Here is a 13601-nt window from a genome sequence, read left to right as displayed (position 1 = left end):
TCTGCACATTCCTTCTTTACTTAAAACAAACTGGCTAAACTCAAGATTCACCAACAGAGTAATTAAAATACATAAGAGGAGATAAAAATACTCTATGTTTATAAAAGACTAGATTTGCTTATAACTGAAGAAGTTACATAAACAATGAAATCCTACAGTTCTGCCACAAATAACATTTCTGTAACAAGAGAACATCTCATGTTTAGATACTTATGTTATTAATTGGGCCAAAGGAAATATACTTATTGTTCAGAATTGGTGGACATACTGATAGTGACTGAAAATCAATATAAATAATACTCTCTCAGAAGTCTTTGAGATCTCAAATGCCAAGTAAACACTGCAAAGTTAGAAAACACTTCTGGTGCTAACCTTTCATTTTGCACTTCTGACAAATTAAGGAAGTGGTTTCAGCTTAGTGCAAACTTTAGTCTGAGCTGATCAGAATTTTAATGAGATCTGAACAACACTTAAGTTTTCTCAAGAATTCAAATGACATGATTTCAAACCCCAGTATTTGCAAAGCCTCTGGGAATCAGAACTAGAACCGGATCTAGTGACATTTCGGAAGTCTCTTATACCCTGACCTGTCAACTAAACGAACATCAATGTCTATCATAAAAATAAATGTAAGAACTGTGATGTTACAATTAGGATTTTGAAAACCATGAACCAGAAGTCGAATTCTTAAAGCCTCCCCTGGTTTTAGTTCATGTACATAGCAATTTTGCCTTTTGGAAATGAATCCCAGCATGCTACAAAGTGCATTAAAAATAGGGTTAAGTAAGAGGACAATATCTGAGATTTTGCTCATCACACTAAAGACACCTTTCGAAGTATTACAAAGTCTGAAGGTATCCCCTTCATCACACCTTCAAAATCATACTGTAAATATGATACTTCAAAATAATACCTCTGCCTCCCAAAAGCCCATGTATTACCTGGCTTTGAGCCCTCAGGGACTGTCCCATTCCAAACTTGGTGTAAGAATTCAGGTCTATTGTCATTCATGTCAATGACATTAATAACAATGTCAATAGGATTTTCCACCTGGTTTCCATTTACATCCACTGCATGTGCTCTCAGCTGCAAAAGTCATTGAAAGTATTATAATTTGAACAATGTACAGGTGCAAATAGATATAATAATAGTGACAGGAAGTTTCACACCAGACATTTTTAGCTCAGTGTATTTTGTTATTTGCCACTGCTCCCTCATATGGACCATTTCAATTTCCAAGTTGTTAATGAAACTGATGTTCAGACTATTCTAAGTTGCAGATTTCCTTCTCTGATTTGATGAAAATTATTTTACATCATGTAATTTTGATTACTACTAGTGCCTACTGTCATACAGAATTCTGGTTTTAATAATGACTATTAGAAAACATTCTCTAAAAATATGCAGATTTAAATGTAAATCTGTGCATTCAGACCAGAGCGTGGTCATTGTTGGGGAAAAGAGCAACTTTCTCCCTCTACAGCAGTCCTGCTGATGCCCATCATATATATATGTATATATATATATATACACACACACACACGTATCTTATGGCTACAAAACTGCTAGAAAGCAGCAAGATGGCATTATTATCTCACCACTCTGGAAATGACTCATACAAATGTAAATTCCTTTGTCAGCAAACCCTGAATTGCCAATGTCAAATGCTCAGTTAAAATATTATGGATGCCAGAGCTGTTGTTTGAGGGAGCCTTTCACCCACACTTCCCCCCTAGATTCCTCCTGCTGTGTCCTCTGTTTGGGAGCAGCACTCAAAGGGCTCCCCAGAGCACTAGGCAAGGAGTGTTTTAATCCACAGCACGCTGGAAAACTTTCTCCAGCAGCTGGGTGATTTCAGCATGGCTTCCCAAAAGCACAGCAAACTTCAGGTCACAGCCTGCTCTCCCCCTATTCCTTGAAACTTTCCTTTTCCACTGCTACTGGAATCTGTGGTCTACTTTGTCAATTTCGTCAGAGCAAAGAATATCATTTTCATAAGCTGACAGGCCTAATTTACAATTCTATTAAAATGCTTAGATTTGCCCCTAAAATAAAAATTGGTACGTTATTCTTCCCATCCATTTCTCAAATCACAGCTGCTGCAATTCTAACAGCAGTCACATCCTAATTTAAGTTGCTGAATTAAAAATAAACTTTTGGAAAGTATACAGTTCAGTGGAGACTGTGATCAATGGCCTGTACTTGAAATATAAGCTACAGTATCCATATTTCAATCTTTTAAAATTTATCTAAATACATTTAATCACTGTTTACGTATGTTAATGTATTTAAGCTGCTTAAATATAGTAAGAGATAGCCTTATTAAGTACAATAAATACAAATCTGCTACAAACTCTTCAAATCATATCTCGTGCAAAACTAAATGCTGGCTGCTCAAGTCATGTTTGAAGCAGATGTTCGTCTTCAATTTGATAATCTGATTTATGGTAAATTAAACTCTTACATGAAAAGAAGCAATCTGCTCCCGGTCTAAAGGCTTTGTCACAGACAGCTGTCCTGAGATGGGGTTGATGATGAAGATGCCTGTTGGAGGCTGGTCAGCTCCTGGGCCAGTCACACTGTACCGTAGCGAGAGGCTTTTATCACGATCAGACCTAATCTGTGTGTCAAAAAAGATGAAGTTTACATTAGCTACAAACAAGTGCTGTATGGGACTGTTGCAGAGACAAGCAGCAGCTCTATTTATTTTCTCCTTGCTCCTTAAGCTGTACTTGCAAAAGTAATTATTCAGGAAATGGTACAGAGTTGGTATAAAGTCTGAAGTTTTCAGCAGCACTCTTTGCTAGCAACAGGTCAAAGGATATTCAGGAACATAATTTTATCTCTGTTTATTTCTCAGAATAAAAATTATTTGTGTTAAGCAAAAACAAGCAAGTACTTTTACCTTAAGCAGAATTGTCAAGGTCTTTGATAAAACACATACTATGATAAAATTACACATGAAATTAAAAGTCTGGTTTGTGTTTTTCCCCTTCCCCTATACCTTCCCAGCCCAAAGCTACAGGCTCTCTTCCATTACAGGCCAGCTCTTTAGAAACTTGCCATTTTTGCTTAAAGACTGAAATTGTTTCATATTCCAAGGAAACAACTGAAGGGCAATGCATCTGTGAGAAGCAGCTGAATCACCAGCACGCACATAAAACAGAACAGTGAAACTGTGTCCTATCAGCTTGGGCTAATTTCTGCCAAGTTCCAACAAATTGATCATGACTAGCCAGTACCATGGTTGGAAGCCAGCCCAGAAGAGGTGCTTGGCTCCTTGCAGTGGCCACTTCTGGGCAGCAGAATCCTGTGGAACAGCTGCTGTCCTCACCCCATCAGATCCCATTTCCTTTGGTTTCCTTTGGTGCACTCTGCTTCCTGCTCACTCCCACACCATTTTCCAGGCAGAGAACTCAGTGCAGGAGACTGGAGAACTCCTGAACCAGCAGAGATCACTTACCACCCAAAACAAGGTCATCTTCTACCAGTACAGATGCACAGGAACAAGTTAAACCCCAGGAAATTAGATGTATCCCAGCATGCAATGCAGAGGTAGCAATAATAAACCAGCCCAAAAGACTCTGATCAATGTCTGGACGATGAACAAGACATCATTTACACAAAATCTCTTCAAGAGCTCTCTGAGGGACACTGAAACCACACTTCTATTAACTTTCTTACCCTAACTAATTCCTGAGGAAAAGGTCCTTTGGAATTTTCTGGTAGGTTGATTGGAGGAATAACCCAGTCTCTCTTCTGCCTCTTCAGAGGGCTGCTGTGCTTGTATTGTTGCCATGGAAATATGATTTCTTCAATTTTCCTTTGGTCCTTTCCCAGGTAGAAGATAAAATTAAGCACATGTTAGAATGAGAATTACTAGCAGACATTATAAAGTAACTCAGGTACAATTACATAATTGACTGAAAGGCTGTCTTTCCTCTGTGTTCATTGAGCTGTTTTATTTGCATTCACAGTGTAGTTTGAAAATAACCAATACCACTTACAACTGCACTGCAAAACTGTAAGAACCCTTTTTTTCCTTACTTAACTAGGAAGAGAAAGGGAATTATAAACCATTTATAACATGGCACTACTGTGTAAACTATCTGGCACTTTCTGAGAAGTCGTTCATATTTTGCAGAATTTAATAGTATGCCTTTATGTATTTCTCATTAGCTAGAGCTTCAGTTCAGGTAATGTGCTACTGTACACTAAATTTAGATCTGGATGTGCTATAATGTAATTTGAGTTCCAAGAGAAGTTTAATACACACTGGTAAGGAATGTCTCAAATATTTATGACCCTATTAAATCCCATAGAATTAATGCTGTAATTATTTTAAACCTATGTCAGCCATGATGGATGCAGTAGATGACCCACTTTACACACTGGGCATTAATCTCTCCTGGATGTCAACATTCCCTTCCTACTCCCTTCTATATCTGCAGTCATTTCACCCTTTGGATGACAGCACACACAGCTAGCTTGCTTAAGGTTGGGAACAGGGTGACAAAAACATTTTCGAAATATTTTAGAAGAAGAACATTTTTTTTTAATCTAAGCAACTATGTCACAAAGTATGAACAGATGCCCAAGCTGAAGGCCAGATTCTATGGCTCTACATTCTGTTGATGGTAAGGATACCTGAATAGTGTCTTTGGAATAAACAGGGCATGCTCTGGCACATTGAGCATCTGCTCTTTTACTATGCTTCCATGAACAAAGTGACAGTATTTCCATTGTTAAAAACATGCCTTAGCAGATTTAACACAATCACCAAGTAAGCAAACAAATAACAGAGGATTACACAGCAGCGGTCTCCCGTGTGTTCTCAGGAAAAATGTGTTGCATAACCACATTACCTATTTTAACATTATGCTTAAATCTTTAATGTGTACCTATTACAGGTATGTTAATCTATGAATAAATTTTGTTCCTTATCTGTAAACTCAGCACTTATCCTTCACTAAGGAAAAGGCAAGAAACAGCAGGCAACAGGTAGTATAACAGAGAAAAGCAGACATCCTAATACGCTTTTCTAAAGTAAATACATTGCTAACTGCACATTGCTATGTCTCATTTTTGTTACAGTACATGGTTTATCCTGTGGCAGCTTCCAGCAGAGGGAGACTATCTTCCTTACCAAGTAGTGCTGGAATCATGAACAATTTACAATCTCCAATTTGATTATGACGGGACAAGACAAAGCCAATATTCCCTGCCAGAAGTGCTTTCCTACTTACTGCTGTAAATCTACAGCTCCCATCTAATAAATGTGACTGATGCATTCTATCACAGATTTGTTTATTTTGTGGTTATATTTAACCACTTGAATAAATACTGTAATACTTTCAAGCAATTTAAAATAAAGAAATGGCTGTGTGAGACTTAAATTCAGGTATAAATCTCAAGCTACACAAACAAAAGGCTCCAACACAAAGAATCCTATATAGTTAAACAGTCATGTCTTTCCATGCCTCAGCAAAACTATAGAATAAAAGACTATCAGAGTTCCTTTTAAAGCTCCAGCTTTGCATGCACTAGGTGTCCATTAATAAGCTAGTTCATGGAGAGGTGCATGACAGGCAAAAATCAAACCCCTGTTTTTAGGCCTGTTTGTGGAGATACATTCATACAGACTGCATTTAGCTCTTTTTTTACCTTTTCCAAAGCCCCTGTGAAAGCTGGTTCAGGGGTTAGCTTCACCCTCATTTGCCATTCCTGATGGGTTTCCTTGTCTTGAGCAGACACGACAAACTCTGTGGGCTCCGCTGAAAGTTGAAAGCTTCGCTCTGCATAGACCACACCATCTTCACCTACTCTGAAATCTTCTGGCTCACTGCTACCAAAGTGTATTTTTTTGTTTCCATCACAGCTTTGAAACCTCACTGTAAAACAAACATAAAATGACAAACAAAAAAAAAAAAAACTGAAAAAGCAGCCCACTTGAATTCACTGTGACATCAAATGCACTAAGAACAAACTCAAAAGCAGAGATACTTAACTTGTTGCTGCTCTTATCACATGCACTTGTGAGTTAGAACTTGTGCTTTACCAGTCAGTCCATGCCACGTAACAATAATATTCTTCTGTGGACTGTTAGGCAGGTATTTTAATCCTAGGCAGGAACAGCCTCCCTCGTACAAATTCATCCTACCAGCAGCAAGAAAACCATCTCCTTCCATGTCCTATGGTACATTTCATTTGGTTGCCAGTTGATGGCTGCAGGGATTTGCATCTAAAGCTTTGCAAAGATCCAGTCAAGCTTATTCAGTGAAAACACTCAAAAAATTTCATTAAACTGCAAACACAACTGTGCTTCCAGAACTTTCTCTGCCAATGGGGGTAAGGCAGAAACCCTGAAATATGTTAAAAATATTAAATTCTGTGCCCACATCAGCCTGTGATTCAGCTGTGTCATCTCAGGAAGATTATGAGCTTTGGGACTGAGTCTCCCTGTCCCTCATTGACAAGACAGAGGTGACAGTAAATACCTCACAGAGAAAACCTCAGTTAAAGACCTTGAGTTTTTGTTTTGGTTCGGATTTTTGGGTTTGTTTGTTTGGGTTTTTTTTTTGTCGGTTGTTTTTTGGGTTTTTTTTTTTAAACTATTATTAGGTACCACACATGTCCCTTTATCTACTTAGGAATTACCTATTCTTATTTAATTCTCTCCCACCTTCCTTTTGTTGTATCTGAAAGACACACACACACTGGAACAAGAAGTCATTAAAACCAAATGTAGAGATAATGATGTGTTGTGCTCCAAATAGAACTGGTAACAGGTTACTGCCTTCTCTATCCAGTTCTTTTCACCACCACTTATCTTCTGGGTTACTGAAAATAATAGTAAGTAAAGAAATGAAAGTATGATTTTATAACCAACGATCGCTCTTTAATGTTTCCAAAGCATTACAAAATATTTTGATTGTATGGGCAATAGAAGTGCAAAATACCATTATGAAGGTTGTGCTGAAATCCACACAGTGAAGATGAAGATGAAATGAGGCTTTATGCCTCATTTCAGTTATTGCACTTTTTATATTGTGTTAAACCATGCACAAACTATTTAGCTTCAAAACCTAAAGGTCCCTCTCAAGAAAAATCACTACTAAATGTCATGCATCATATGCTTTCTTCTGTAATTCACTGTTTTTAGGAAGGTACTAAGAAGAATCACACTTTTTTGTATTTAAACTTCAAGGACCAAGCTGATGTTCAGATAACAGACTAAATTTCTTTCCTTATTGCACACTTTCAGTTATCCAGAATCCCCCATTTGCCTTCTCTTGACAGAAAAGACTGTATTTTAGAAGGGTCCATTAGATACAAAAAGGAGACAAAGCACAGCACTACTCTAAATAAATGATACAGCATCAACTTTCTTAATTTTAATCTCGCTGAGCTGGGCAGGGATACAGCTCTTTCCAGACAGATCCCAGAGTTGGAAGGTCTGTTCCTGTGAAAGGCCAGCCTCACCCTGGGGAGAGGAGCCTGACATGTCCACAAAGCACTGAGCCCTGAAAGAACTAATCTGCCAGGGTAAAAGACTGAGACCTCACTAGCAGGGCTGCTCCTGTGATTCTCCTTGGAGAGGTTACCTCTGGTCTTCCTCATAAGCAGAGAGAGCGCTTTTCTAAAATTCTAACAGATACTCAGCCTCTTGTCTAAGTTTCCACAGATTTAAGCAATTCCTCTGGTTCCTCAAGTCCATCCTACCTGCTTCATTAGGTACAATGACTTCCTTCCCTATAAGCTACAGGCCTGAAGAATTTGGAGATAACAGATCCTCTGGTTTTCTGTTCACACGGGAGGAGAAAACTGGCAGGCAGATGTTCCCAGATGTTTAACCATCCCACTGACCTCCTGCTTTTTTTAACATGGGCCTTGCAGCTTGAGTCAGCTCACTGCAACACTACACTGAAATGCAACAGCCAAATGAAAACATGCATGACCCTAAACCAAGAGTATAAAACTACTACTTAAAGCTACTACTCCAGTATGTTGAAATACTTACCCCAGCCCTAATTCTGTAATTCTGATTGGCCCACCTTCAGAGCTGGGCAGACTGTATTTCCCAGCACAAAAATAAAAAGATGTTCAAGAAGAGCTTACTCCAAAGTCACTACATTTAATGATATAAGAATTTAATGACTGGACTATTAAACTGTGATACTTGCACTTGGTTACAGAGGCACAGATGACCCAGACCCCAAGCATGGAGGAAGCTGGGCATTCTTGAAATGCCACCACTGTTCACAAATAAACCTCTCAGAAACAGTTCACGTAAGTCAAAAAGACAAAAACCACTAGCCAGCAACATAACCCATAGCTCTGTGCCTCTGCTAACCTCTCATCTCAGCTACAACTACTCTCAAAATCTGCTTTTTAAAAAAGTGTCTTGAACAAAAGGACAAACAGCAAAGCCAGCTCTACCTTTGGCTCTTCTCAGACATCTGAAAAGTACAAGACTGGGAAAGAGAATGAAGATTAATCTAAACTTTGATCATTAATGTTTCTCAAAAAGGTGAGAGCGATAATGAATATTTGTCATTATGGTCCAAAAGACCAAGATATCACAACAAAATATTATTTCCTAACTATTGCACAGTAAGAGAATATATTCACATTTTAGACACCCAAATTCATAAAGAATATTTCTTTCCCTCCATCTCCTTACATACAGACTCCGGCAGCACAAAAATAAAGCAAAAAAACCCACCCTGCTAGCCACTTCATTGATATTCTTCCCCCAGGCAACTGTGTATTATGAAATTCAATGAAAATCCCTTCCTCTGACAGTATCCTGGTAAAAACATATAAAATTGTCAACGTGAGAATTATTCTCCCTTTGCAAGGAGCACACATTAACAAATTATAGTCAAGTATAACCATCTATAATTAAATTCCCTTGACAGAGTACAGGTTGTGCAGTAGCTGCTCTCCCCCCAACCACATGGTTATCAGTCTTGTAAATTCGATTTAGATCACTTTGCTTCATTTTTCAGTGTTCAACTAGTATTAACAAAGACTGATTCCTGCCAGTAGGTTTTTAGGAAAAAATTTTTTTTTTTTTTTGCAAAAATGCTACAGGAAGTATTTTTTTACTGTGAATAATGACTGCTTATGCAACCATGTTCTCTTCTAAAAACCACAGGACAGGGAGGTACGCTTTTCACAAGTCACTTTATGTTGACAGATCAATCACAGATTTTTTCCCACTTAAAAAAAGGTTAACTAGATATACTCTGCAGAATCTTAGTCACTTTATATGCAATAGAAAGTTTAATCAAGTATCTGATTTTACTGCTTTTTAATAACGTTGAATAAATGATCAGATAAGAGTACCATAATCCATAAAAATAACCCATGGATTTTTAAGTGTTTTTGAGTATCCTGTGCATTTTTTGAAAGTATCTGCTCTTCAGAAGTATATTATTTGAAAGCCCTGGGAAGTAGTCTATCAAAGACAACTCAGTTTTAAAGAGAATACTTTTGGTCATATCAAAGCAGTAATATGCAACATGGGAGTAAATTCACTCAGTTCACAGGCTCAAAATAAGGCTGTGCACAAGGATTTATAAAAGTAAGGTCTTTAAACAGATGAAAAATTGTGATTAATATTAGCATGTGATTATTCTTAAATATTATACTCTAAGACAAATACCATTATTATCCTAATTTGAGTATTTTCTTGTCTTAAAACCAAGGCAAGTATATTCTATTAAATAAAGAATAAAAGAGGACCTCTGAGACTACAACATTGTAAAATGAAAGTCTACAGCTCCATGGTATGAAAGGAAACTTTAACACTCTTGCATGAAAGTAATTACAACATATGCATACACGTGTAGTGTACAAAACGTTAAGAACTAGACATGCAAATTCATTTAAAGTGCACCAGAGATCACCACCACTCATGCTCAGGTCTAATGAGATGAATGATTCATAGTAGCTATAAAATACAGCTACTCATGTTGGTTTGCATTCTTTGACAACCTGCTTCTGGTCTTTTTGTCCTAGGCAAATAGTATCAGAATTACTAGATCCAAAGAAAGACTGAGCAAAAAAAAAAAAAAAAAGTTAATAATATAGCCTGTTGTACAATATTTCATGAACATATTACATTCATGTGCAACACAGAATATTAATACAGAATTTTCATTACTTGTCTTGATCGTGAGACTGATTTTGCCATCTGAATTTTCTGCACTTAGAAAATATTCAATTCACATCTAGATAACATCCACATGCATACAAGCACACTAGCGTGCTTCCTTCTGTAAATTTGCTGGAACACTGCTCCTCTAGAATGCTCTTCTCAATGCCTAAGCATCAACCTCAAGGCAAAGGCTCACTTAGTAGACATCATGGAAAGTTGCAACAAATGTCAAGTGCTAACAGCACATGTACTTCAGCAATATAGCTAAGAGTGTGCATCACAAAACAGAAAACTTATAGCTATTTAATCCACTCGGGATCCTTTTGCGACAGATAAAATAAACAGAACAAGAAAGTATCTTAGGTCCAACTACCTACTAGATACCACTTTTACCTTTGACAGATTGAGAAGCTATATGAAAAAATTCTGCTTGAACTGTCTAGCTATCTGCATACTTAATATTTGAACATTCTCCAAGAACACTCTGTATTTAACAAGTCTTTATTTCTCAGAGAGACAAGCAGGAGAAAACTACATGAGAAAGCCCGTAAAATGCCCCCTCCCACACCCCCGCCCTTCGTCTTACTTTATAAATTAGTCATTTATTCATACTAGTTACTTCTGTATCTGTAAGATGATCTGTTAGTCCTACTGACATAGTGCACATGCTCATATTTCAGTTCATGGCTTGTTGGAGTGGCATGTGTAATACCCATGAGACATCTTTTACTATAATTATAGATGACCTTCAAAAGAATTGGGTTTTTGACATCCTGGAGAACTGTTATAATCACAAAGAACTAAAGTACATTCTAACCTGCCTTTTCCATCACCACCCTTAAATTTGTTCTTGGTTCTAATTTTAGAACTTCCTGAAACCAGCTTGAAATATTATTAAATATTATTTAAGATTTGATTTTCTGATATAGGGGTTGTCTACATCAGCCAGAAAAATGATGTTTGCATGGGTAAACTGAGAAAATTAGCTACAGAAATTACTGAGTCAAAATAAATATGAAATATAATCAGGTTATTTTAGGCAATGGCATTTCCCTACCTGTATTGTAATTCCATGTGTTATTATATCCCTTAGAGAAATTTCCATACATCAGCATTGTTTCTAAAGGGTTCTTCTAGTCTTTTTTTCTAGTCCCCTCTTCTTCTCTGCTTTTGTATTTATGACCTGTAGTTTATACCATACTCCAGACCATCCAAAAATCCAAGCATACTCATTTTGAGCCTTGCTGGAGCAACCAATCTGTGACACTTGAAAAGAAAGCTGGCTGTCAAAAGACACCTACTTACCAAAGCCTGCAAATTCAATAACTGCTTTTGAAAACCTCTGCCTTGTGCTGAGCACTGTGTTCCGCCACCCCAGCCCACTTGGAGCAGAGGGCTGCTTCAGCAGGTCGCACAAGCTCAACTGGAGTTTTGCCACTTTCTAAGGGCCAAATATGGCCATTTGCTTCTAAATGCTATTTACACTTGTCTTCAACATCTTTACAACCTAGTTCCATGGGTAAACCTAGTTATGAAGCTCTCAAGTGGAGGCAGTGTCACATCAGAAGGTTTCAACTGAAGTAAAAATGAGGGTATATTCAAGCTATTTACCAACTTTAGGTGTTTCATGGTCTGACTAATAGCAGCTTAACTTCCCACTTTTCCATGCTGAACTGTTTGCTTAATTGTCTATTCAGTTAGGAAAACAATAATTAAAAGGAAAAGTGATTTGCAAGAATTAGGGTTAATTCATCCTGTACACTTTTTTCATTAACTGAAAGCAGTTTGAGTGATCTGCAGTAGGCATTAGGTAAAACCTAGTACTAATATATGACTTTACTCAGGGGAATTAGGATATTAGGTAGTCTACTTTAAAAAACCCTAGTTTTTTATAAAAGTTGTATGTTATGCTGGTAAAAATAATTTTTACTGGTTACCACAACTATGATTCAATGCAATTCTCTCTCCTGCCCCACTCCTGGGACTGCTAGTTCTAGGTAGATAGATAAATATGTACGTTTCCTAAAATAACATACTTTCAAAGCAATCTGGCAGTCTACATGACAGAAGAACACTGGACATAAATCTCCCTCTCCTTATTTCTGCAACATACTCTTTTCATTCTTAATTTGTATAATTACTGTGAAAGTTTTTCTTTTGAAGTATTTTGTTGCAGCGTGCAACTGGAAAATATTAAAGTGCCTTCCTACATTCATGAGAACTGCCTCCTTATAAACCCTAATAATTCAAACGCTAAGGCCTATTTTTAAAGTATTTTCTTTCACAGGTAGCTATCACCAGACTGCCTAATTCTTGCATTCATAGGCAAAGACTCACACAGTTCTTTAATAAAATGCCATCTAGTTTCCAGTTCCCATAATCCTCTTTGTTTACAGAACAAAGTCGTAACAGGCATGCCAGAATGAAAATGGGGATAACGTTCTTTCTATTCGATAGAAATGCCTCTGCAGCTTTTCAGTACGAGAATACCAGCCATCAGCAAAACACAGCACTGGTATCTCAGACAGAGTCCAAATTATATCTGATTCACTGACCCTTTTCAGTCCTTGCCTCTACCACTCACTGGCACAAAAATCTGTGCTTTCACACCCTTTTTGTCTTTACTTTACAAAAAATAAAATGTAGAAAAAGAGAATATTCATCTTCAAGAGGGAAAGTACTCGTATTTCAACAACTCCTTTTGTTTTAAAACACGAAAAGGTTTCTTTCCATTTTCCCCCATTCTGTATTGTTTAAGGCAGTTTCAGTATAGATGAGTCTATAGGCCCCTGCAGATTTCTGCACCAGCTTTTTTTCTAAATGATGCTAGCTGAAAGAAAACTCAGTAATAAATGTCATTTCTGTACTCTGGAGTATGCAATGCACCTTTAATACTTTCCCAAGTATACCATTCTACACAGTAATAAAAAGAAGGATTAAACACTAATCTCTTATACCCATAATGCATCAACTGACTACACCTGCTAAAATCCAATTTGGTAATTAAAAAATGTATCTACTGAGCAGTCAAACCAGGAGACTAAAGGGAAAGTAATGTCTCTGCAGATAGCTAAGAGAAAACGGTTTAAAAATTGAGGCACTTAACACAAACCTATTTTTACCTCCATTCATTTTATGTGACCTTAAGCAGTGTAAGAAACAAATACCTACAATTACGGTGCAGCAATTAAAGGGCAGTTTTTGTGCTACAGTAGTAACTTAAATATCTAGTAAAGAACTGGGTAAGCGGCTCTGCCTTTTATTCTACCTTTAGAAAATGCCAAAAAAGTTAGCTCTTTATTTTTTTTCCTTTTCCCTCACTAGCAATAAGGAAAGTGAGAAGAGAGAATAGGTGCTTTTATATGTTCTCTATGCTAACTGTTCTTGGCCTGAAGTCCTTTTAGGCTTCAGGTTTCAAGTTTTTTTCCTAGCTCTT

At 37.2% G+C, this 13601-nt stretch overlaps 1 protein-coding gene across 1 annotated transcript in view; it reads right to left on the bottom strand.

Annotated features, from left to right (window-relative positions):
• Positions 1-13601, bottom strand: part of CDH2 (cadherin 2) — a 114977-nt gene that overhangs the window by 32268 nt on the left and 69108 nt on the right. The window contains exons 3-6 of the mRNA XM_005517203.3: positions 5665-5891; positions 3685-3831; positions 2465-2620; positions 942-1086 (exon numbers count right to left, since the gene is read on the bottom strand). Of these exons, the coding sequence (XP_005517260.1) occupies positions 942-1086; positions 2465-2620; positions 3685-3831; positions 5665-5891 (675 nt within the window). The remainder of the gene's footprint in view (positions 1-941; positions 1087-2464; positions 2621-3684; positions 3832-5664; positions 5892-13601) is intronic.

This window comes from Pseudopodoces humilis, chromosome 1, assembly GCF_049639895.1.
Source record: "Pseudopodoces humilis isolate 2021_Gansu_Grassland_sample_001 chromosome 1, ASM4963989v1, whole genome shotgun sequence".
In the NCBI taxonomy this organism is placed as follows: Eukaryota; Metazoa; Chordata; class Aves; order Passeriformes; family Paridae; genus Pseudopodoces; species Pseudopodoces humilis.
This window is presented reverse-complemented; position numbering and strand designations above follow the sequence as displayed.